Source organism: Stomoxys calcitrans, chromosome 4, assembly GCF_963082655.1.
Source record: "Stomoxys calcitrans chromosome 4, idStoCalc2.1, whole genome shotgun sequence".
NCBI lineage: Eukaryota > Metazoa > Arthropoda > Insecta > Diptera > Muscidae > Stomoxys > Stomoxys calcitrans.
Window position 1 is genome coordinate 1,415,828 of NC_081555.1, and position 23,698 is coordinate 1,439,525.

A 23,698-nucleotide genomic window follows, 5' to 3' on the forward strand; every position below is an offset into this window, starting at 1 on the left:
TTGCCATTAAGGTTGTCAATGATCCTTCATTCTTTATTTATGTTTAATTTTTTACGTTTCCTGGTTCAAAAGTTAGACAAAAATCAGCATACAGTATTGGCTGATCTCCACAAACTTGCAAATGCAAATTCGCCATCCCAATGTGGGAAGTTAGGATTGACACAAAACTACATAGTTAATGTGAAATTTTTAGTTTATATTTTAATTAAACGTGTTATGAAATAAAGAATAGAAAAAAAGCCTCAATAAACCCACTACACCAGGAGATAGTACTCTATATAATAATTGAAATACAAGATCGGGACTCATAAATCTGGGAAATACTAGTTATTTGGAGTCCAGCGGCGTTTTATTTCTATCCTATATCAAGAAATGACTGCATAGTCATTAGTCCATTGTGATACCACAGTAGCGTGAGACCAGGCCTCTAGTCGGAATCGAAGCCACGACTGGTAATCCGAGCACGCTACCCACTCCGATACCGGGGCGACCAAACACGTATTATTTAAGCTGTAAATTGCAATGTACCTTCAATCAATCGCCTAAGAGCCAAGCGAATCACAATGAGTTAGACGCTTAACCTTAAGATCGGGGGTCATAATAACATAGTTCTTTCTTTTATAAGCCTCGAAATGTTAACATAACAAATTCTTGGTCGTCCCGATAGATCTTTGATCAAGAGAAATGAAAGTTTGACTAAAGTTTTCAGTTTATCTTAGCTCTATATACAGAGCAATTTAGATACATATGTATGTAGTATATTACAAAGTCACTTGCTAAAACGTTGCCCATGATGATTATCTAAAGAACGCGTTTGCAATCCTAACTCACATTTCGCACTACCCATGGATGAAAGGGTAGAGGGATATTAAAGCTTAGGCATTTTTGCTATGTCTAGAAGCTAAGCTGGCATACTTCATAAGTTAAATACATAATACAATATATTTTGTTATGTGATACATCAAACCAAATCATAAACAAAAAAATCATTGTACAATTTAAGACCAATTCAAAGTTATTAGACTCACCGAGGTTGCTGTGGGTAACGTGACATATTGAACATTTGATTTGGTTTCTGGTGTTAAGAGTTTACAATCACCAAAATTACAGATCTCCCTTCTTACACGTGTGGTAGTTTCAAATTTCACTCAATTCAAGACTTGGAAATTTTGTTTTCTTATTTTAGACTTGTTCTTATTTTTAAAAAAATAAAATATTTGGCACTTTGTATAAATACAAAAATGGTCTGTGGTAGGTAACAATCTCACTTATAATATATACATCTTAACTGAATTCATTTTAAGTTATTTCGCCCCCTATTTGTGAGGGGTTTTATTTACATTGGCAACTCTTTGTTTTGTTTAGAGACGGTGTTTCTTTTGTGTGTCAATTGTTGTTGATTATTTTCTCTTCATGGTGGCTTTTAAGAGATTGTTGGCAGCAGTGTCACTGAAAAATAAGTTTTTTCTAACGATCAAATTAAAATGTGTCGCTTATTTTCTTTATTTGTTTCTCTTTTATGATTCGGTATCTACTCATCTCTTCATCTTTATCTCTTTGACGGACTTTTGCAATCTTGTGCTCATCTTTTTTCAGTTTGCATGAATAGATATGAGGAGAGGAAAAGGCGGAAACGTTTAGTTAGCTCTCTTTTCGCGTTTCGTTTTTTCTCTCGTTGAGATGAATCTATTAAATCTGCTGTGTACTCTGGTGCGAAAGGGGGAAAAGTTGAGGGGGCATTGTTTGACAAGCTTATGTCAAAAGTTTTTTGCTCTGCTTGCTGTTTTTTGTTGTTTCGCCACCTCCACTTTACGCATTTTTTCTTTCTTTTTTATTCCGGTGTGTGCTTCACACACAAAAAAAAAGTAATTGAAAGTTCGTTGGTGTTAATTGTCGACTCATGAATTTCTAATACCACGAGTGTACGTGATAAAGAAGCAAATATAAAATGCAAACGGAAAGCTAAGAATCAAGCCCAACGGCATCTAGAGGGAATCACGTATGTATGTACGAATTTCCATACACCAGCTGGGTTGAAGAACATCTTTATGACATTACCATTTCTTAATCGTATATGTAGGTAAGTTCTCATTTAGTTAGAGTGTGCGATTTATGTATTTGGTATTCATCACTCCTATCAAACATTTGCCTATCTTGTTATATCAAAGTTCAACTGACTGTTGACCGCATCTACGAGTACTTCCGGTTTCCTCTGAGAGTGAACAATGGATCAACACATTTGTTACACTTCCTACACACAAAATGAAATAAATAAGTGCAACGTTTTGTTTCTCTCAAGAGACATTTTGCTTGAGCCCCCCTCTTTCTCTCTCTCCATCTATGTATGTATTTCCTTTTTTCTCTCCCATTCGCTGTCATTACTTCCGTTAATTAGAATACATTTTAATTGCTTTTATTGCAAAATTATCACGTTCTTCTTCGACCATTGAGAGTTTATTGAGTGAGTGACCGACTAGTCGCGGTTATTGTCGACACCGTAGCCGTCATTATCATCTTTATTATTATTGTTGTTGTGCCGTCGTCACTGCCTGTGGTCACACTTCTTCAAAAGGTAGGTAGGTATGTACAAAAATGTTGCTATTATTTAATATTGAGAAGCAAAAACCTCTAAATTGATTAACATAACAATCGCAGCAGCAGCGGCAACAACCAATCAGCCACAGCACTTAATAATATTAAAAAAAAATATATATATATACCTATATGTGTATGTATGGATAAGAAAAAAACAACACACACATATTTTCATGCAATATCATAAACCTAGCCGTAGCAGAACTAACGAATAAAAAAAGAAGGGAAAATAAAAGTAGCAAATGTAGTAGACAGAAAAGTAGGTCAACTATTACAAAGGCTTGTACAGCAGCGATAGACATACTGGTAGTGGTTGGTGGGTAAAGCACACACCACGAAACTAGGAAAAGCACATTGAGAGGGCAGCAGCAACAATTCGCTAGGGCAGAAGAGACAATTGAATTTTGCAAACAAAAAACACAAAGTAGGGAGAGGAGAAAGTGAAATAAATTGGGCGTACTTGTGAGTTAATAAAGAAATGCTATTTTTGATCCCATCCATAGAAAAAGATCTCCTCAAAGACATTACTAATTGCTAAAACAGATCCAATCAGCTTTTTTACAAATAACGATCTGCATAGAATTTTGCGCCCTTGCCTATAGAGGCGACAGTGCTAGGGAATCATGTCAACTATGTCTTGTGTCCCTTAAACGATAACACCAATTTAAATAATTTTCGAAAAGGCAAGCTTCTAAATAAACGATATTTTATTTTAACCGCAAAATAAAACTTATGGGTTAAATGTGTAGCATAATAGATCGAATAAGTAGATTTCCGAGCACACTGCCTTGCTCCCAAATACCCCTTGAAAAAAAGCAGAAATAAATCCAACGAAGAATAAAGACGCCACCACTACTCCACTACACACAGTCATTGCGAACTAATCAAATGCAAATAAACGGCAACCATGGAACTGCGGCGACGACGACAAACAACAACACTCAGGCACACATACACAAAGCGAGGAATTAACCGATTGTAAATATGTGTGCTGATACTCTAACGTAGTTCTTGTTGTTACTGCTGCTAGTGTGATGATGTCGGCGGTTTTGCCGCGCCATTGTTGTTGAAATTGTTATTGCTTCTACAATGACGACTGCAACGCTGTCGGCGGGACAATGTCGATGGGAACAACGACAGCAACTTTTATATTTATTTAAGTTTTTCTTTATTTATTTTGTTATTGTTGTTTTAAGTTCGAGTTGTCGTCGTTAATATGCCTTTTTTCCATTTGATGATTTGCTTTGACCGATATACGTTTTGTTTGCAATTCTTTGATTCTTCGACCACGTCAAGCCGAATTGTAAGCGTTTGTGTATGTGTGCGAGTACATTTCTAACGGTACCCATGACGTTCACCTAAAAATGTCTCGCAATTTACAATTTGTACAAAAATTAAAACGCACAAATACATAATAACCACTTCACAACACTTATTAGCTTGTTATTGAAACACAGATAGCTGGGTAAGCGAAATCCTATAGAATTTTAACGTATGTATAACTTTTTATTTAATGCAATTCTCTTAATATTTGCATAAATAACCAACAATTATTTATAATTTCACTTATGTATGTTTTTATTAATGCTTGAGTGTGTACGTCGTCTATTTTTTGAGTGTAAAGACATTCGCAACGAGAAAATGAATCAACCGCAAAACATGACGTACTAAACTAAACTAAGCTGCTCAATTGTGCTCTTTGCCAAAGACACCCCAGCACGACACAGAGCGACAGCACCAACAACACGAGGCCGGTTGTTTATGCGATTAGACGGATAGTTTCGTTCTCCACCTCATGCCAAAAGGAAACAGTAAAATAACAGTGCTGCAGTGCTGGGTTTTGGACATTGTGTGTGCCAAGTGCACAAAAGGACCCAAATGGCACATTGAAGATACACATTGGAAAATTAATTAGCGCTTCGAGGCGAACGAGCAATATTAACAAAGATTAATGAAACATAAATAGTTACAGGTAAGTAAAAGTTTTTGTTTGATATAGGTATAAGCTATTAAAACCCTAAACAGCAGGCTAAGAATTTTTTTATAAAATCACAAAACATATGAAATCCGAGAAACAATTGCTTATGATTAAAATTACTTTTTTTTGTTTTGTTGATACTTATGTATATAATTTTTTGCGGAGGAGTGTTTTTGTTGTCGTAGCCACATGCTTTCGGATGAGTGTTAATATTGGTCAACGTTATAATACAAAGCATTTAACAAGAAGACCTTTTTATTGTCCCTAAAGCAGGGTACTCTGTTTTTAGTCGTCAAACACAAAATAACTTATTACATTTAAACGTCTCTTTGGCAAATTTTCTGCATCAACACAATCCTGCCATCATATTACACTAGGATTAATACCTATCCTAAAAAACATTTTTATTTTTCATTTACAATTTTTTTATATGAATAATCAAATTTTGTGAAATCAATGGATATTTTATATGGACAATTTGTTGAAGTTGTTCACAAATAGAAAACGAATAGCCTGCTCAAGCTAGCAAATTGACCAGCTATTTGCTGTTGCTCCGTTAAAAGTACAATTGTACTTTTATGTGGTCCCCACAACCATCACACATAAAAACAGTTGTTTTTAGTTCGTTTAAGTTTGCCTTTTCTTGTCATACACTTGCTCTTAGTTTCTCTTAACCACTCGCCACACTCGCACTCACACTCTTTTCATTTTAATCTCTTAAGCTTTGGTCCGAGTACATACACCAACAAACTCATCGAACACTCTTCTTCCACCAGCCGTCTCCTGATGTTTTTCGATATTTATTTGCTTTATTGGACGACTTTCCCCCTCCCACATACCCATTTGACTAAAATGATTTCTTATTGGTTAGATAATAGTTATATATTATTAATCATCTCTCAATATATCAAAATGAAGAAAGTGTAGACGGAAACACGGCAAATGTTTATAATAACATTTAAGCAAAAAATAGAAACTCATAAACCAAAAAAAAAAACAAAAACAAATGATTATGTTTATAAGTGTTTGAGAAGGATCACTCATTTTCAATATGGTTTGCATGCCAATATTAGTCAACCACAAATAATTCCTACTATGTATGCAAAATGCAAATTTGCCCAAGAACATTCCATGAAGGAACAGGGGCAACCTTCTCACTACTATGTGCAGATATTGCTAAATATACATGTTAGCCAGTTGCTTTTTGTGTGCATATTTATTTTCGACTATCTTTTGTGCATAGGAATTTTTATTTTTGTTTTGAGATTCTTTCACGTTAGCGTCGTTTGGTAAGCTTCTTATATTAAAACAAAAAGAAAAATCGCCAACGACTGCGCCTTATGTGTTTTGTTTTTCTTGCAGTGGAATATCGGTACCATTGGAGAATCGAATGAATTTCTTCTTCTAGTATGGCAACACTGTTGTGTGCACATAAGTATAACGGTAAACTTTCTCTTTGTGACACGACCATCGCATCAGCAGTCACTCATCCTCAGTTAGAAGTCAGGCATTGAAGCGTGCAGATGTTTAGTCAAGAACAGTGAATGATTGAATTTAAGAATTTGGTGAGTTAGCTTACAATTTAACAACAGTCTCAAAGTGAAATGTGCATGGAGATGAAACATGGGAATTGGCATGATTGTAATCACAAAGGTAAGTCTTTTTCATTATTTTCATTTACATAGTACCTATTTTGTGTTTTAAGTTCTACGGTATGGGCTATTAGTTTTAACTGTTAATCGTTGTAGACACATTAAAACCAATTTATATGCACCATAAATCGGGGCCAGTAATATTTGTCTATGATTTTACCATTGTAGTACTACAACTATGCACTCGGCTCCTATTCCCACTGATACTAATCTTAATGTTTATTTGGTATTTCCTGTATTCTCATGCTTGGGAGCAAGGCGCATATGCATGTGTGTGCAAACGATGTTCTCATCGTCGCCGGCTTGTTGCTGCTGTTGTTGTTGTTTACTTTTGCTGCTGCCGTCGTCAACTCCGTCATCGTGTTGGTGCCATATAACATCAACTTAAGCGCGAAATTACAACATTTTGCATATTTCTTGCCTTGTTGCATTTTTTGTTGTCGTTGCAATTGTGTTCGATGGTGACCAGCATTAAGTTTTGTTTGCTCACTTAACTTCATTTCTCAATGGGAAAATATGAGTAGGGCTGCCATCGAACGTAATAAATGTATGTTAAAAATGCTAAAGGCAAGTTTGCATATCCTATTGACATCATTTATCTTGAAGGAAAAAATGCATGAAAAAACTAAATGATCTTTATAAGGGTAGAAAAGCATCCCCCCGAAAAGTAACAAAAAGTGTTTCATGGGGCGTTGTGCGTCATTTGGTCCAAAAAGTCGAATTATAAAACAGTACAAATGTGAACGGGGATACCAACTTAATGCTTTTCGCACTAGTTTTGGTGCTTTTTAGGTAATTAAAAATGTTAATGATAGGTACCACCTAGTGCCAAAAGAGAAAAGGGCACTAATTGTACTCATTTTGTAGTATTTACAATTGGTATATAAGCCATTATACTGTTGTTATCCTAATTTAGTTCTTTTCACATAAAGGCTGGTACTATGTTAATTTTTTACCGTTGAAACCTCGTGTTTCTTGGCGATTACATTTTCTAACACTACAAAAATTTCAGTGATAAAATAAGAATTTTTATTAAAATTCTACAAAAAGTAATGGGGGAATGTCCTAGCGAATGAAATCATCAAGTTTCTTTAATATTTAAAAAAAGTAATCGGCGAAAAATAGCGCGGAAAGCGAACTTAGTTGCGGCCTTAATAAAAAAAGTCGATGAGAGTTTAGTATGTGAATGAATTCACGGTTGTTGTCAGTGTTTCCAGCTCGGTCATAATATATGACGTAGGCGGCGAGATGCTGCTATAAACATCCAAAAGTGGCTCAATAAAAAAATTTTTTAATAATTCTCGATTGGATTTGGTTGTTTACAGTGATGAGACGCGGCGCGGAACTGTTTAAGGCTTATAAGTCGACCCGAAGACTGGACGATGAATTTGTACACTAGTTGTAGTTTTTTTTTTTTAATTATTCCAAGAATATATTGCTATATCTATTTAAAGTTTTCTAAAATTATTTTTGTCAGTTGTTTGACTATAACCAATTGACGATTGACTGAAACGTCATTTACAAAAATGCAAATTTTGCCCATGAACATTCCACTAAGGAACAGGGGCAAATTTCTCCCATATCAATGAGTGCAGTCCGATTAAAGTTTAAGCTCAATGTAAGGGGCCTCCGTTTTTATAGCCGAGTTCGAACGGCGTGTCGCAGTGCGACATCTCTTTGGAGAGAAATTTTACATGGCATAGTACCTCACAAATGTTGCCAGCATTAGGAGGGGAAAGCCACCGCTGAAAATTCTTTCTAATGGTCTCGCCAGGATTCGAACCCAGGCGAACAGCGTCATAGGCGGTCATGCTACCCTCTGCGCTAAGGTGGTCTCCCTGTTTACACTGCTCATTAAATCCGGATTTAAGGCTCTTTTCAGCTGATTTTATAGTGGGAAAACAGGTGATTGGGCCAATAAATCCAGTCCGTTTATAACTGAGACTTGATGGCAGGTGGATTGACCTATGTAGAAATTCTACCTCAAAGATGGCCACACGCACGCACTCATTTGATAATTATTTCCAAGCTAAAGGTGGGTGTTAACCTTAGTTTTCACAGTGAAACTCAATATAAAAAAAATGAGTGGAGTGGAAATTTGGTATTTATTAAAGGCGTGGACGAAACGTTTTTCAACTTGGACCAACATGATAAAGAAGTTATTTTTCGTTGCATTCGCGTTGCATTTGCTTTGAAATAAATAACAATTGTAAGCAAATACAGCTCTTTCACTTTTATTTTTCGTGATAACGCCACGCAAACAACACAATTTACCAAAATAATGCTGGTGGTAAAACATATGATGGGAGTGTTGCCTATATGTCTTTTAATTGGAAAAACGCTTTTTTGAGGATTTCTACAATACAATACAACAACAATATGAAAATTTTCCATACTGAACGATCTTAATACCTACCTTAGTAAGGCAAGCCCACGGCAAAGGATCGCTGATCTACATATAAATGCTTCTATGCTGTCTTCCAGTGCGTCAATTGAAGCGTGTTTCTCTGTATAGACATTAGCTTTAACATAGCCCCACAAAAAACAGTTTAAAGGCGTTAAATCGCACGTCTTGTTGAAACAAGACAAGCTCTTGCATTTTGGCACAAAAAAAAATGGATATCATCTCACGATAGCGCTCACCATTCACAGTAACGTTACGATTTGCATCATCGTTGAAGAACTACGGTCCAATGATGCCACCGCACCCAACTTTGATATTTTTTGGATGTATTGCAAGAGCAACTTGCAATGCTTCTGGCTGATCTTCACTCCGGAATCGACAATTCTGTTTATTCACGTACCCAATATGGCAAAAATGAGCTTCGTCGCTCAATGGAAGAAGTGCGCGATGAACTGTCTTAACAGAGCATGCATTTTCATACAAAAATTTTAAGCGTGGTTCGTTTGTAGACGATTCATGGTTAAATTATAGGCCAAACTGAAGATGTTTGCCAGTGAAACAAAACACGAAACTTGCGTGAGCTGTTTAAACCAGTGTTGCCAAAATGATAAAAGCTAAAAAATCACCCTTTGGATGTACTTTAAATATTTTATCTATTTATATACTACATCCGGTTCTTTAGCATTTTTGAAAATCCAATTCGACATTTACTTGTTACTATTAGTAAGTGCTTTGCAGACTTCTATACCTAAATGAGTTTTTGCAAGAAGCTCAAAAAATGTTTGCTCTTGAATCGCCCAAAAATGTTGCTAACGCTTAAAAAACCGGTAAATTTTTTCGAAAATAACCAAGTTTGAGAAAAAAAACTAAAATATCTCGAGAAATTAGCATAAAATGTTAATAAATTACCAATGAAATCAAATAACATTCAAGCTAAATGGATGATACCTATAAAGAAACCTCAGCTACGCTACGCTGAAACGGACGGCCTGTGAAACTAGAGTCTCAATAAATTATTGACGTACTCCAAACAAGCACCGGGCGAACGATCGGAAGGGGTGAAGTGGTATACAAAATAAGTCAATAAAAGCCAGATTTTTTGTTTTGGATTTCTGGTGATTATGGCCAACTATGATTTTATGAGCGCAAAAGACAACAGGAGGTGGTGGCAGGCTGACTGAGGAGGAGGTAGTTATTGAAACACAAACAAAATACAAATTATTTATGCATACGAAAGAGCAGTCGGCCGCCGTGATCGCGAGAAAACCAGATTCGGCAAAATATCTAACGTATGCAAAACAACAATGTGACAACAACAACAATGCCAAAATAAAAAGCATAGAACATTGAGCACCAACAACGAATACGACGACGACAGCAGCTACGTTGGCAACGAGTAGCTGCAAACACAAACAACAACAACACAGCCAAACAAGTTTGAAACCACAAAAATTTGAATGAAACATTTTTTTTTGGATTGACGTTGGAATGGAGTTTCTTTTTTTTCTCCTCGGTGTGGTGTGCAGTTTGCTTATGCTCGAAGCAGTGTTGCCAGTAGTCTTAGACATTAGAGAGTTGGCAAAATATCGATGGCACTATCGATCGATTCTTCGTCTGAATATCGATTGATATTTTTCCTATCGATATTATAGGCAAAGTTAAATTTTTTGCAAAATTGGACAAAAATTAGCGATTCGACACTGAAGATATCCTATAACACACATTGCGCCTTATGAAGGGAGCGATTTTCATTCGATTGGGCTAAAATCGTATTAAAACCATTTATTAAATTGAAACAAGTATTTTATGATCGCGTCAATATTTTAAGTACAAAGCTTATCAACACTTTTGCCACGGTGACAACAATACAAATGTGACTCGGTCAATTCTTAATAGGTATCAATTTAATACCATTTGGTATTGGTAAAGTACAACCAGACGACTCCACGACTCACAAGAAAATCACAACTTAAGCCTAGTACTGACTTCATTCACAGCGAAAATGTCTATTAAATTATTATTTGTCGGAACACCAATAAAAGTCAAACAACAATACATAACAAAAACAAGAGTATTGAAGCAGAGTTAATTAGGCACATTTAATTACATTTCCAATTAAAATTGTGCGAAATTTATCCTGTTGCAGCGACATGTCGCTACTATTGTGCTCATAGAACTCACTACCACTTGTACGAAATGTGTTCGCATTATCTTCGTCGCCATTTTTTATAGTGCGTTTTGCCAGTTGTTCGTGTGAAAAGTCGAAGTCAGTACTAGGCTAAATAAGTAAAATTTTTGTCTCGTGAGTGTGCATGAACGTGAGCGACATAAAAAAGTCGAGCGTAAACGTGAGTAACATTTTGCGTGAACGAGTTGCAAATGTTGACTGAGGGTGTTATAAAGACGAATCTGCCTTGGGTAAAAGACATGGTATCATGTAGTTGGTTCCGCTCAACTTTTGTCTTCCCTACTGATTTTATTTTGGCACTCAACACTACAACAACACACTAGAGTTAGATACGAATACGGACTTGCAAAGGAGAAGTTGGTCAAAATATGAGAACCTAGCAACAAAGAGTCGTCTCTTACATTCAAACGTTTTGCTTACGTTGTAGTTATTAGTTTCTATGCTTTGTTCTTGCTTCAATGTTGAGAAGAAACACACAAACGTTAGCTTTATGTTGCTTTGTTGGCTTTTAGTTGGAAACAAGAGATATACATACATACATACGAATGCAGTAGAACAAAGAAAATAGTCCAAAGCAGAAGCTCAAAAAGAATTTGTTCCATATTTGTCGTTTTCGTTATGCTTGTTGTTTGTTACCCAACAAACCAAAAACAAAAAAAAAAAACACAAAAAATACAACATTTCTTATTTCAAAACCCGCACATTCATTTATGAATGTGCGTGTGTGTGTATGATTGTATTTACTTGCGTGGGCAAATTCAGGCTATACCGTTACGTGCAAAAGTGTTGACATTCACATATGTATGTCAGGTGTGAATATCAATCAGCAAGCCTCTCATCTGCCTTGAGGCTATTCTTGAATTGTCATCTGAATTCCACGTTACTCCTTTGCTTTCCGCAATATGTGTTTTCGTAATGGTATTGATATTTAAACAGCAACATTTAATAAAGCACACGAAATTCTTCTGAGATGAGTCTAATCGATCTATCAGTATGTATGGGCTGCTACTCTGCGTCAGTTGTATAACTGTCAAACTCTTCCACGCCAAAATCCTACATTCCGTAGAAGTGTTACTAAGATCTATGAGCGAAATAGAAGCGACATGTCGCTGCATCAGTATAAATTTAATTGCAAATGGAATTATGGTTCACAAACAACTCTGTTCTTATGTTGTTGCTTTGTTGTGGCATTGTATTGCGGCATACATATTTCGCAACCAATTAATGGACAATTTTCTAGGCTAATGGTAGGTACTATGTTAGCTTTTCGCGAAATTTTTTCGTGATTACTCTTTTTAAGTCGAAAAAGACTTGTTTTCAACTGTGAAACACTTACATAGTACCAGTCAAATAGAGCTAAATAGCAGCAACATGTTGCTGCATATAGATGTCATTTTCATACAGTTTACATTATACTGCAGTGTATAGTAATAAGATAAAACAGGGCTTATATTAACAAAAAAAAATCATAAATATCTACTTTAAGGATTAGGTAAAATTTTAAGTAATTTTGATTGCCACTGTAAAATAGCCATATCTTTAGATATTTCTCTCTTCTAAGTTTGATTTAAAAGGTTGTAGTGTTTAAAGGCCAATGTTTTTCCTGTTTCTCCTAAGTAGAGATGGGAAAGAAGCAAAAAAAAGCCAGGTACGTCAGTGGCTACTAGTTTGAACTCATTTAGCTATTGTGGGAAAGATATAACATATGCATGTATTTATAAAGCAAAACAACTTCATTATGGAAATTGTGTAGGCCAAAAATTTTGTCATCATGTAGCCTTTAATATCCAATGTTATACCTTTTGTTCCCCATATGCTGTATGTACTTGTCAGTGTTTTTGTTAATATTTTGTAAAAACGTCAATGTCATTTAGTATCGAATGTTATCCTTTAATTCCTGGAATAGTCCAATAATTCGAGTGAGCATATTTTATTACTTTCCTTGTTGCACTCTACCACTTGCTACGTACAGCATCTAAGGGTTTTATAGTTTGTAACAGCCACAGATATTAAATACGGATAGATGTGTTTTGTGACTCTTTTTAAAAATGGGCAAGGTGCATAGATAGGGAATATACGAAGAAAATTAAGAGAGAGAGAATGTTAGAGAGAGAATTGTAAATGAAAAATGAAAGTGATTTAGCAAGATTTCAATCAATTATTCACATTTTTTGCTCTTAAATATTAACAAATATTTCCAGCTTTGTTGGCTTCGTTTTGTTAATTTAATTGTATTTTTTACAGTTTTTATGTTCTTTCATCTCCTTTTTCTTCTGTCTTGAGGTGAATCTTACGAAAGAAACAAAAAAAAAAAAAAACGCCAGATTTCTAATCGCTGCACTTAGAAGCCATTTTTATTTTAGAGTCTATGCTAACAGCTACACATGTACAATACAATAACAAGAGGCGCGCGACCTCAAGCTGCTATCAGACAATATGTATTTGTCATATGACATGTTACTTTTTGAATCCATATGACTTTCATAATGTATGTCTGCTACGAAAGCTCCTCTTTCTTCTGCTGGCCTAATACAGTCCCCCTGACTTGGAATTTTCCACCTCCACATTATTTGTTTTACGTACGTGAAAACTATGCCCATTCCATTCCGACAGAGTCCATTTTAAATGACCGGTCGAAACGATCGATAGACAAGAAAAAATAATAATAAATAAGCTCACAAGCATTTAATTAAGACACTTTGAGGGGACTTTTTGTGTTTTCGCCAATATTCGAACTCAGGCGTTTAGCGTCATAGTGAACTCTGCGCGACGGTGGCCTCCGACCGACCTATAACATAATAGTCTAAGATGCGGCAGGATAATCGAGGCGACTGTAGGAAAAATAGTACCTTGAGGAACAGTGAAATGGTCCCAAGTAAAACAATGATCCTAAGGGGAGATGCGGATTGTAACAATACTGAGAGAAAGGCAGAAGGATATTAGTATGGCTTTCGGTGTTATTCCGGAATACATAGTAACAGTGATGTGATGTTGAAGCATTCCCTATGTCAACACGCACGTAGATGCCATACCAGATTTGAGCAAACTCATGGGCATAGAATAAATAAGTAAAAGCGTGGTAGGTTCGCCCTCCACCATGGATCTCATTGTCAAGTTCTTTGCCCGTTATCATTTATCGGAAAAAAAGGATAATGGATAAGAATGGCTATGCTATTGAAACTATATCAGGTTATGGACCGATTCGGGCCATATTTGATTCAGATGTTGAAGATCATAGTATTTAAGCGAAATCGGGTAATATATAAGTCCTATAGGGGCTCCGGAAGTAAAATCGAGAGATCGGCTTATATGGGAGTTATATCAGGTTATGGACCGACTCAGACCGTACTTGGCGCTTATGTTGAAAGCCATAGTATAAATCGTTGTTTAAAATTTCAGCCAAATCATGTAAGAACCGCGTCATTTAAGGATTTAAGAAGTAAAATCGGGAAACCGGTTTATAAGGGAGCTATACAAGGTTTTGAACCGATTCAGTTCTTACTTGGCACGTATATTGGTTAAGTTAGAGGTAAAGTCAATGTGTAAAATTTCAAATCGCATAATAACTACATCATTAGGGGCTCAAGAAGTAAAATCGGGAGATCGGTTTATAAGAGAGTTATATCAGGTTTTGTAGGTGCAGGTCATAAAAAACGTCATACTGCAAATGGGATATGAATTGCGGTCTCTAGTGGCTCAATAAGTATAGTGGGAAAGCTCAAGAAGTTTACTAGATTGATTTGGCCCAACCGACCTTCATTAATCACAAGTATTTCCAACCGACCTTCATTAATCACAAGTATTTATGCAAAATTTCAGTCGCCTAGCCTTACACCTTCGAAAGTTAGCGTGCTTTCCACAGAAGGACGGACATGGCTAGATTGACTTACAATGTCAAGACGATCAAGAATATAAATATGTACTTTATGAGGCCTTAGACGAATATTTCGATCCGTTACGAAGGTTTATGAGGTTCCTTATATTAGGCTTGTTTTATTAACCCATTAAGCGGACTTTCTTGCCCTCCCTTTTAATGACGTGTAAAATAGAGAAAATATGGAATGATAATACTAAAAGAGGAAGAATGCTACGTAATTATTCAATGATTAAACGTTCTGAGATGCAGAAAATTGCTAAGAATTAAAAAAAAATAGAATTAGAAACATGAGTGTTAATGGTGATTAAAGTTAAAATACAAAACATTTAGCGGGAAGAGCGATTTATTTGGCCATAAGCTAGCGAATCCGTCAGATTGGTAAATAAAACCACCAAATTAGAGAGCATAGCAAATCAATAACTGGCTGCGGTGTATGCCCATAGTAACAGGGTGAGGGTTAAAAGCGGCACCCTTACGATAACCAACCAATTTGGTTGACATTTAATACGTTAAGACATAGACCATGTATAGGTAAAAATTTAGCATTTTCTTTTCTTTCTTCCGTAAGAGTCACCTCAAAAGAGGAGAAAAAAAAAATGAGGGAACACAAAAACTGTAAAAAACACAATTTAATGAACAAACTAATTTTAAAACAAACTAAAAAATGGTTTTGTAAAAACAAAAAATGCCCACAATTGATTGAAAAATTTCTAAATCACTTTCATTGTTCATTCACAGTACTCCTCTCAATTTTCTTCGTTTATTTCCAATCTTTGCACCTAGCCCATTTTAAAAGATGCGCATGGCACTTCTACTTATTGAACATCTGTGCGTTAAGTGATCCAACATATACAACTGGGGTCAAAATACTAGCACCAATATAAATTTTTCAATACAGTTGGTGGTTTTATTCCATACAACTTCCAAACCCAAATTTAGGACTTGTCCCTTGTATGTAATGACAGCAAAGCTACGCTTTCCAACTGAATTGGCAAGATTTTGGCATCTTTCTTAGGAAAAAGAACTCCAAAGGATCTCTTGAATACTCCCCTTACTCAATTTCTGTTCACAATATGACACTTTTTGGATTGTCCGCAAACCACATTTTACTTTTTCGACTGCTTTTGGGACAAGTGCCTTACTGGAAGACCCAAACGAGCGGCATTTTACAGGAGGCACATGGTAGAACAATTGTTTTAAAGAATGATGACATGACCAGTTTTTTTGATCAAATTTTGGGTTAGCATCCGTGGAGAGATTTCCTTGTCCCATTGCAAAAAAAAATCGATTAGAATATATAAACAAATGAAATATGATGGACAATTGCATGCGTTTTCAAAAGATAACATAATTGTCTACCCTCCCTATAATATTGAACGCAATAAAAAATGTTTTAATGTGTATATTGTACACCATTGTAACCTTACTGGTGCTATTATTTTGACCGACACTGTATGTATTTGTATGGCACAAATTGGTTGGCATTCTTTAGACTTTGGAGACATTTCTGGTGAATAAATGAATGAAAGACGTTCAACTTCTCGCCCATATTTAGGGTATTTAGTAGTCGGCTTAATCCATCAAAAGAACATTTCCATGTTGTTTCATCTTTTTATTTCTTTTCTTCTTCTTAATGAGTAACTAATCCGTTAAAAAAACAACTTTAGCTTATTTTTATTTAGGTTGTCGTCATGCAACATTTTTGTGGCATATAAGAACATGGGCAAGGATTTGCAAAAAAAGGATTCATCATATTGGCGCTTTAGTGATAGGAATGAGGATAAAAAAAAAACTGGGCAAGAGTGACAGGAAGGTGTTCAAGGGCATGTGGGACAGTGTGAATCAACAGAGAAGAAGAAAATTTTGTGGCATACAATTAGAGCTTGTTAGGGGTTTATCATTTAAAGCATAAAGTATTTTATTTATTAAACCCACGTGAGGTATGGAGTTAAGTCGGTCACCACCTGGAAGACATAAGCATTAGATAGGTTATTTCATACGCAGCTGACAGATAAAGAAAATCTGGTGAGCTGGAGTTATGCCGCTTAGGGGAACTCAAAACTCCGAACTCCTTTGAAGTACAAAAAATTTAATGCTACAGATTCCCACCTACTCCTTTCATCTGTGTTTTGTTTTTTGTTCATCCTCGCCTATCAAGGACATTTTTGAAACTGCATGAAATGACAAATGTTAGTTTCCAATGGCCTACAATGTATAAGGCGGAATGTGGAGATAGCAGGCAGCAACAACATTCAGACTCGCTCTCAGTTACTGGCCGCCGCCTCAGACGATTCCTTCTTGCTATGAGTAGTGCGTATTTTAGTGGTGACTCGAAGGGCACGTTGCCATAATTTGTTTCCTCTGGGGCAGCAACAAAACGCAAAGCAGATGTTGTGTGTTTCTCAACCGAATTCGTAATCCGGATACTTATTTCACATGTATGTATGTACGTACGTGCATACATCCCGAGATATGTTTGCCCATTGGTGTTGGTGTACGCTGCCTTGAATTTATTCATGGAAATAATACCAGCGCGCATGCGTACTTCGTTATTTCGTTAACAGAACAAACTCCAACTTAGAAAGATACAGGGAGAGAGGGAGCAAGTAAGTGAGCGAAAGAGTGTGTGTGTGAGAGAGAGAGAGAGAGAGAGGGCAGCAAACAAATAACATCAAAATCAAAAGCAAGAGTTTTAACAACTCATACCATTGCCCGAAAAAGGGATGAATGGTGATGGCCTGTCTGGCCGACTCAGGCTGGAATTCTTTTAAACTCATTGAGGCCGAGTCTGATGCTGTGGCAACGGCGCTCAACTGAGAACACCATTTCTGTGTCAAGCGTTAATTTTCTAAGCCGAATTAGACGATTTTTTACCTGTATTCGTTGAATGTCGAGGAATGTTTTGCCATTTACGGTACAGTTTAAATATGTGTGTGGGCTAAGTGGTAGATCAAGGAGGATGAGAGAATTTAAACAACATTGCCAAGGTAATGGTTTCGGATTTTTTGATGACTCTTGTATTTTTGGAGGGAAAAAAATATGGTTGGTTCATCGTTTTCTCTTTCTAAGGTAGAGAAATAAAGACTGTCTTATTCCCTGTGTGAATATTACGACAAATGATATTCGTAGCAGCTAAACTAGAAGAAGGCAGCATCACTCATTGAATTCAGATAAACATTTTTTTCAACTTTTAGTTATGGAATGAAACGACTTTGAAGGTAGTAGAAAAAATTCCCCTATTATTGATTGCCGAAAGAAGGTTGGGGCCAACGTAGCGCACAGGTTAGCACAACCGCCTTTGACGCTGAACGCTTGAGTTCAAATCGAGAAATCAGCTAGAAAATCAGAAACTTTTTTCAGCGGTGATTATCCCCTTCTGAGGTATTTACTTAAGGCAATCAGCCTTGTCAAGTAGAGAACTTCTGAAATGGTGTCGCTATGCGGCAAGTTATACGGATTTAGCAAAAAAATGAATGTCCTTATCATTGAGCTTAAGCTTCTAGCGTACAGCACTCATTGATATGAGAGAAGTATCCCTCCTGTTGCTTAATGGAATTTTTAAAGACACATTTTTATAATGTGAACGTAGATTCCACCAGAAAATTTCGAACACAGAATAGAATCAGGGTTAACATACCATTCACTCTCTCTCTCGGTCTCAATAATGCTGAGAGACTGAAGGCAATCAATATTTTCTCCAGACGCTGCGAAATCGTCATAAAAGAGGAAACTAGCAAATTATTGAAATCTTTTCCAACTCCACATGTTACAAACTGAGATAGGGATACTGAGATAGGATTACGACTACAGGCCAATTTGTAAATTTTTTATTGAGAAAAAACTGCTGCACCGGTAATTTTAACAAAAACTGGCTAAGAATCCATAGCGCTATGGCCTAGCAAACCGATGACGGAAGTATTCGTTATCCTAAATCTAGGAAAATTTCGCTTGAAACGTCTGTTGCAAGTAGAAACTGCATAGAAAAAAAAATTGCAAAATAAATTAATAAAAAAAATTAATTAAATAATAATATAAAAATCAATTAAAAATTTAATTGAAAATAAAACCCCTTTTTTCGATTACAAAATTAATTGATTCAGTCATTTTTCAATTGAGTATGCATTTTTTTCAACAGCAGTCATGATTAAAATTTCTGTCATTTTCAATTAACTAAACGTGACTAAAATTTTTTTTGGTACATGCATGTTTTTCGTTCTAGAGACGAAGCCTATTGAAATTGGAAAAAATCGGTTCAGATTTGGATATAGTTTCCATATATATGTTCGTCCGATTTGCAGTAATACTGCAATAAAATGGTCATTTGTTAACCGATTCTCTCGAAATTTGGCAGGGAGGATTTCCTCTTGACTCGACATTACTGGTGAATTTCATAGAAATCGGTTCAGTTTAAAAATTGCTCTCATATATATTTATATTTTTACTTCTAAAATCACCTCAAGCGCATTGATTGACCCAGCTTGCCAAAATTTTTTTCGACAACTGCCACAGTATCTGAGAAGTGTGATCAAAATCGGTTCAGATTTAGGTATAGTTCCCATATATATGTTCGTACGATTTTGAGAAATATTGCACTAAAGTGCTCATTTTTTAACCGATTCTCTCGAAATTTTGCAGGATGGATTTTCTTATGACTTTCGATATTACAGGTGAATTTCATAGAAATCGGCCCAGATTTAGATATAGTTGTCATTTATGTATATCGCCATATTTTCACCCCAAGAGCCCCTGCAAGCGCATTGTTTGACCAATCTTGACAAAATTTTGCACAACGCTTTCCTCGACGACTACCACATTATCTGAGAAGTTTGCTCAAAATCGGTGCAGAATTAGATATAGCTCCCATATAAATGTTCATCAGATTTTGGTTAACTTGCTATAAATATGTTGTCATTTGTCCACCGTTGTTATTACAGTTTGAACATATTTGCTCGCCGAGGTCCATCAAAATTGGTTCAGAATTTCATATAGCTCCCACATTGTACTTCTAGGGTAGGTGTAGGGTATTATACAGTCAGCACCGCCCGACTTTTGCCCTTCCTTACTGGTTTTAATGGATTTAGTTAAAAAAAATAATTGAAAATGGCAATAATTTTTTAATTGAATATGCAATTTTTTTAGTTGAAAGTGTTTCAACTACCTTTTCAAAAACGGCATGTCAAAGGTCATACAAGAAGTCGTTGTGCAAAATTTCCATATCGAATAAGAATTGCTCCCTCTTGAGGCTCAACAAGTATAATCGGGAGATCGGTTAATATGGTAGCTTTACCAGGTTGTGAACCGATTAGACCACACTTGGCATAGTTGTTGAAAGTCAAAACAAACCATTGAATGCACAATTTCAGGCAAATCGGTTAATAATTGCGCTCTCTAGCGTGTCAAGAAATGAAGATCCGTAATCGGTTTATATGGGTGCTACATCAGCTAATAAACCAATTTGGGTCATACTGGGCACAGTTGTTGATGGTGTTTGACCATCAACATTTCATACAAAATTTCAGCCAATAGTAATTGTGTCCTCTAGAGGCTCTCGAAGTCAAGATCCGAGATCGGATATAATCCGAGGTTATGAACCGCTTTAAACTATATTTGGTGCAGTTGTTACAAGTTAGAACAAAATATTTCGTGCAAAATTTCAGCTAAATCAGATAATTGTTGTTGTTGTAGCAGTTCGTTGTAAACTGAGTCGGCAGCCCTTGCCGATGAAGTACTCCATCGGGTCAATCCGGTACGTACAACCGGCTGCCATGGGATGATTGTGCCCTCTAGCGACTCAGGAGGCCATCGTAGCGCAGAGGTTAGCATGTCCGCCTATGATGCTGAACGCCTGGGTTCGAATCCTGGCGAGATCTTCAGAAAAAATTTTTCATTTGTGGTTTTCCCCCTCCTAATACTGGCAACATTTGTGAGGTACTATGCCATGTAAAACTTTTCTCCAAAAAAGGTGTCGCACTGTGGCACGCCGTTCGGACTCGGCTATAAAAAGGAGACCCCTTATCATTGAGCTTAAACTTGAATCGGGCTGCACTCATTTATATGTGATACGTTTGCCCCTGTTCCTCAGTGGAATGCTCATGGACAAAATTTGCAGAAATTCAAATCGGATAAGAATTGCGCCCTACACTCAGAAAAATGCTTATCGTAAATAGGAGTTGATTACATAATACTCGTTAGTCCATGATATTTATCCACGATTAGTTAAAAATTCCTAAAGAGTGTAAAAATAAACGTTGTACGAATAAATTTAACTACTCGTGAGTGTAGACAAAATAGCTTACAATACAGGTGGAGTTAGTACTTTTCCTTAAACGATTATTTTTTCAATAAGCGAGAATTTTACTAAACATTGACGTTGACAATAGCTTTTCTGAAACTTATTACTGAATGAACTACTGAAAGAAATAAAGGTTTTTAGTTCAGTACAACTAAAACGTTCATTCGCATTCTCATTTCTTGAGTTCACTAATACATGCTCGAAATTAAGAGCAATTTCATAAACTCACTTCTAATGGTGAGACATTGTGTCTATAAATAGAACATGACAAAGCTGAACAAAATAAGCATGGCCTTCTTTGATGGCCTTTTGTGTTGCTGGTAAATATTGAAATGGGAAAATAGTCGAAGATTCAAACGATACTGATGTGGGTGAATGCGTAGAGCGTCTGCTTTGTAAACAGAAGGTTCCCGGTTCAATACTCGGCTGGGACAAAAGGTAACGTTTTTATTTAATTTATAATTGCAATGTTTCATATTAAATTTGTATTCTTCACAATAGCTGAGCAATTGATAGCGTGGGGATGGGAGACAGGCGGGGAAATAAATGGGTTGAGTTTTTAAGATATGCCCAATTGGATGCTTCGGAAAAAGCGATTTTTTTCAATAATTTTATTTTTCATTTTCAATGCTCTTTAGTTCATATTTTACCTGTGGGAAGTTGAAAGTGGACTAATACTATGTATAAACAATTTCTTAGCTATAAAGAAATTGTTGAACTCGCAACAAGCATATTATTCTTTAGCGCCATAGCAAGTTCAATATTTCCCAAATTTAGTCCATTTTAACTAATGTTGAGGTTAAAAAATTTTTGAGTGTATAGAGGCTCAAGAAGTCAAGATCTAGGATCGGTGCATATGAACCGATATTTCTTATTTACAATACAAACGGAATGACGAAATTAGTATCTTATGATGGAGGGTTTAAAAATTAAACATTTAAGTTTGCTAATCTTTGGCCCGATTCTTAGAATTAGTACAGAAATGTGTTATTAACGCGATCCGTTCTCTTTCTAACGCGATTCGTTCGCTTCCTAACGTGATTCGTTCGCCTCCTAACGCGATTCATTCACTTCCTTACACGAACCGTTCGCTTCCTAACGGGATTCGTTTGCTTTTTTGTTCAACGATACAGAACCTCCTTTTGAAAGCCGAGTCTCATTGCCTTGCCGCTGGTCTGAGAGAGAAGTAGTAGATAAGTTTTACAGATGCCGCCAAGCATTAATGAGGGAATAATCACCTCTTAGAGTGGTTTCTCAAATTCCCGCCAGGATTCGAATTGGTCAATTTAGAATACCACCCGGTTATTCTTGGGCTTCAACACTGCAAATCAATTGTCTGCTTAAAATCGATTTTTAATTTAACTACTGGGTAAAATTTACCATCTCTTCATATCTGCCGGAGCCGATTCAAATCTATCTCCCCATAAAATGGCAAGGGAAGATTTTCATTTATTTTTAAATACCTAGCAAATCGAAAATATTGGCTGCAGTAATTACACCTATTGAAGACCTTGTTGGTTAAAACTGTTCCACTGGTTAGCAGAACAATAGCCAAAGGCTGGCAAATAGTCATTATCGTCGGTGTATGATCATTGTCGTCATGATCGACAACAACAGCTACGTTGGCTGGTTGGTTTGTCTGTAGCAGCAAATGTGGAACAAGGTGCAGTAGTCAGTCTCTGTGTCCATTGTCCGTCTGCGTTTTAGGCCTATAAAAATCGAATGCGACAGATGCTCTTTTTCTGGCCAAAATAAAAAAAGACAATAGCAACAATACGATGAAACACCATAAAACAACGCAGCAACACAGCAAAGGTAATAATAGAGGCCTCAAAGCGGGAACAAGGAGGAGAGAGAAAAAACAGCCAAAAATGAAAAGGCCATCAATAAAAACCTCTTTAACAAGCAGCCAACCAACAACCCCTCGACTTTTTCGCAACGAAATAAAAAGTTACAAATTAACAAAAAGAAAGTTTTGGGCGAATGTGTGTGTGTGTGTGTGTGTGTGGAAGACTTTTGGTTGCCAGGCCCCAAAGACAGCAGAATTGGTGGAACGGAAAGAAAGGAAACGACAAAACCAACACTCACACGCACTGCTCACAGGCTCACAGGATAACTGGGACGACGCAAGAAGGCAGAGAGAAAGACAGAACGAAAGAAAGCATTTCGCATTTCGCTGTAAAACAAATGTTCTGTTAATCAACAATAAATTACATTTATCCTTTTTCGTGGCCCCTTGTGTCCCTTTTTTTATTTGGGAAAGGGCTCGACTGTTGTTGCTGGCTGGGCTGACTGTTTATTTCCTTTGGCAGGGTCAATAGGACCGTCCGTTGTTCTCTATCTCTCTCTAACCAACTGACAAGAGCAACACACAAATTAGAACACTTGTACTATCTTTGGGCCAAGATCACCATCCTTTGGCCAAAGGAGCAAAAGCAGGCGAAGGAGCAGGCAGGAACAGCGCCTACAACAGCATTCGCCGCACCGTAACAACAGCAAGCAGGCCAATGGAAATGAAAATGGAATAAGAGCGAAGCGAAGTGTTCTTAGCCGTTTTTGTGTGTTTTTTGGCCACCAGAATTTAATGTGGAGTCGAATGGAGTCATTGACCCATTGTTTGTGTGTGGAAATGCTAAATGTATGCCTACACACATGGCACACGGACGGAAGGCATGGTGGTTTGGTCTGCTGACCGGGCTCAATGAATGTTGT

At 36.6% G+C, this 23,698-nt stretch overlaps 1 protein-coding gene and 1 long non-coding RNA gene across 7 annotated transcripts in view; one reads left to right on the forward strand and one right to left on the reverse strand.

Moving 5' to 3' along the window:
- LOC106085738 (insulin-like growth factor 2 mRNA-binding protein 1) overlaps positions 1 to 23,698 on the reverse strand; it is a 60,255-nt gene that overhangs the window by 17,261 nt on the left and 19,296 nt on the right. Inside the window, exons 1-2 of one of the 6 annotated variants that reach the window (XM_013250132.2) lie at positions 4,144 to 4,227; positions 1,029 to 1,449 (exon numbers count right to left, since the gene is read on the reverse strand). The exons of 3 other annotated variants lie outside the window; for them this stretch is intronic. In XM_013250132.2, the coding sequence (XP_013105586.2) occupies positions 1,029 to 1,063 (35 nt within the window). In that variant the 5' untranslated portion in view covers positions 1,064 to 1,449; positions 4,144 to 4,227. Of the gene's footprint in view, positions 1 to 1,028; positions 2,017 to 4,143; positions 4,228 to 23,698 lie in introns of those variants that run through there. 2 more of the 6 variants (XM_013250131.2, XM_013250135.2) reach the window with 2 other exon arrangements.
- LOC106085739 (uncharacterized) overlaps positions 4,378 to 23,698 on the forward strand; it is an 81,236-nt gene continuing 61,915 nt past the window's right edge. The window contains exons 1-2 of the long non-coding RNA XR_001221013.2: positions 4,378 to 4,567; positions 5,936 to 6,226. This is a non-coding gene — a long non-coding RNA (uncharacterized LOC106085739). The remainder of the gene's footprint in view (positions 4,568 to 5,935; positions 6,227 to 23,698) is intronic.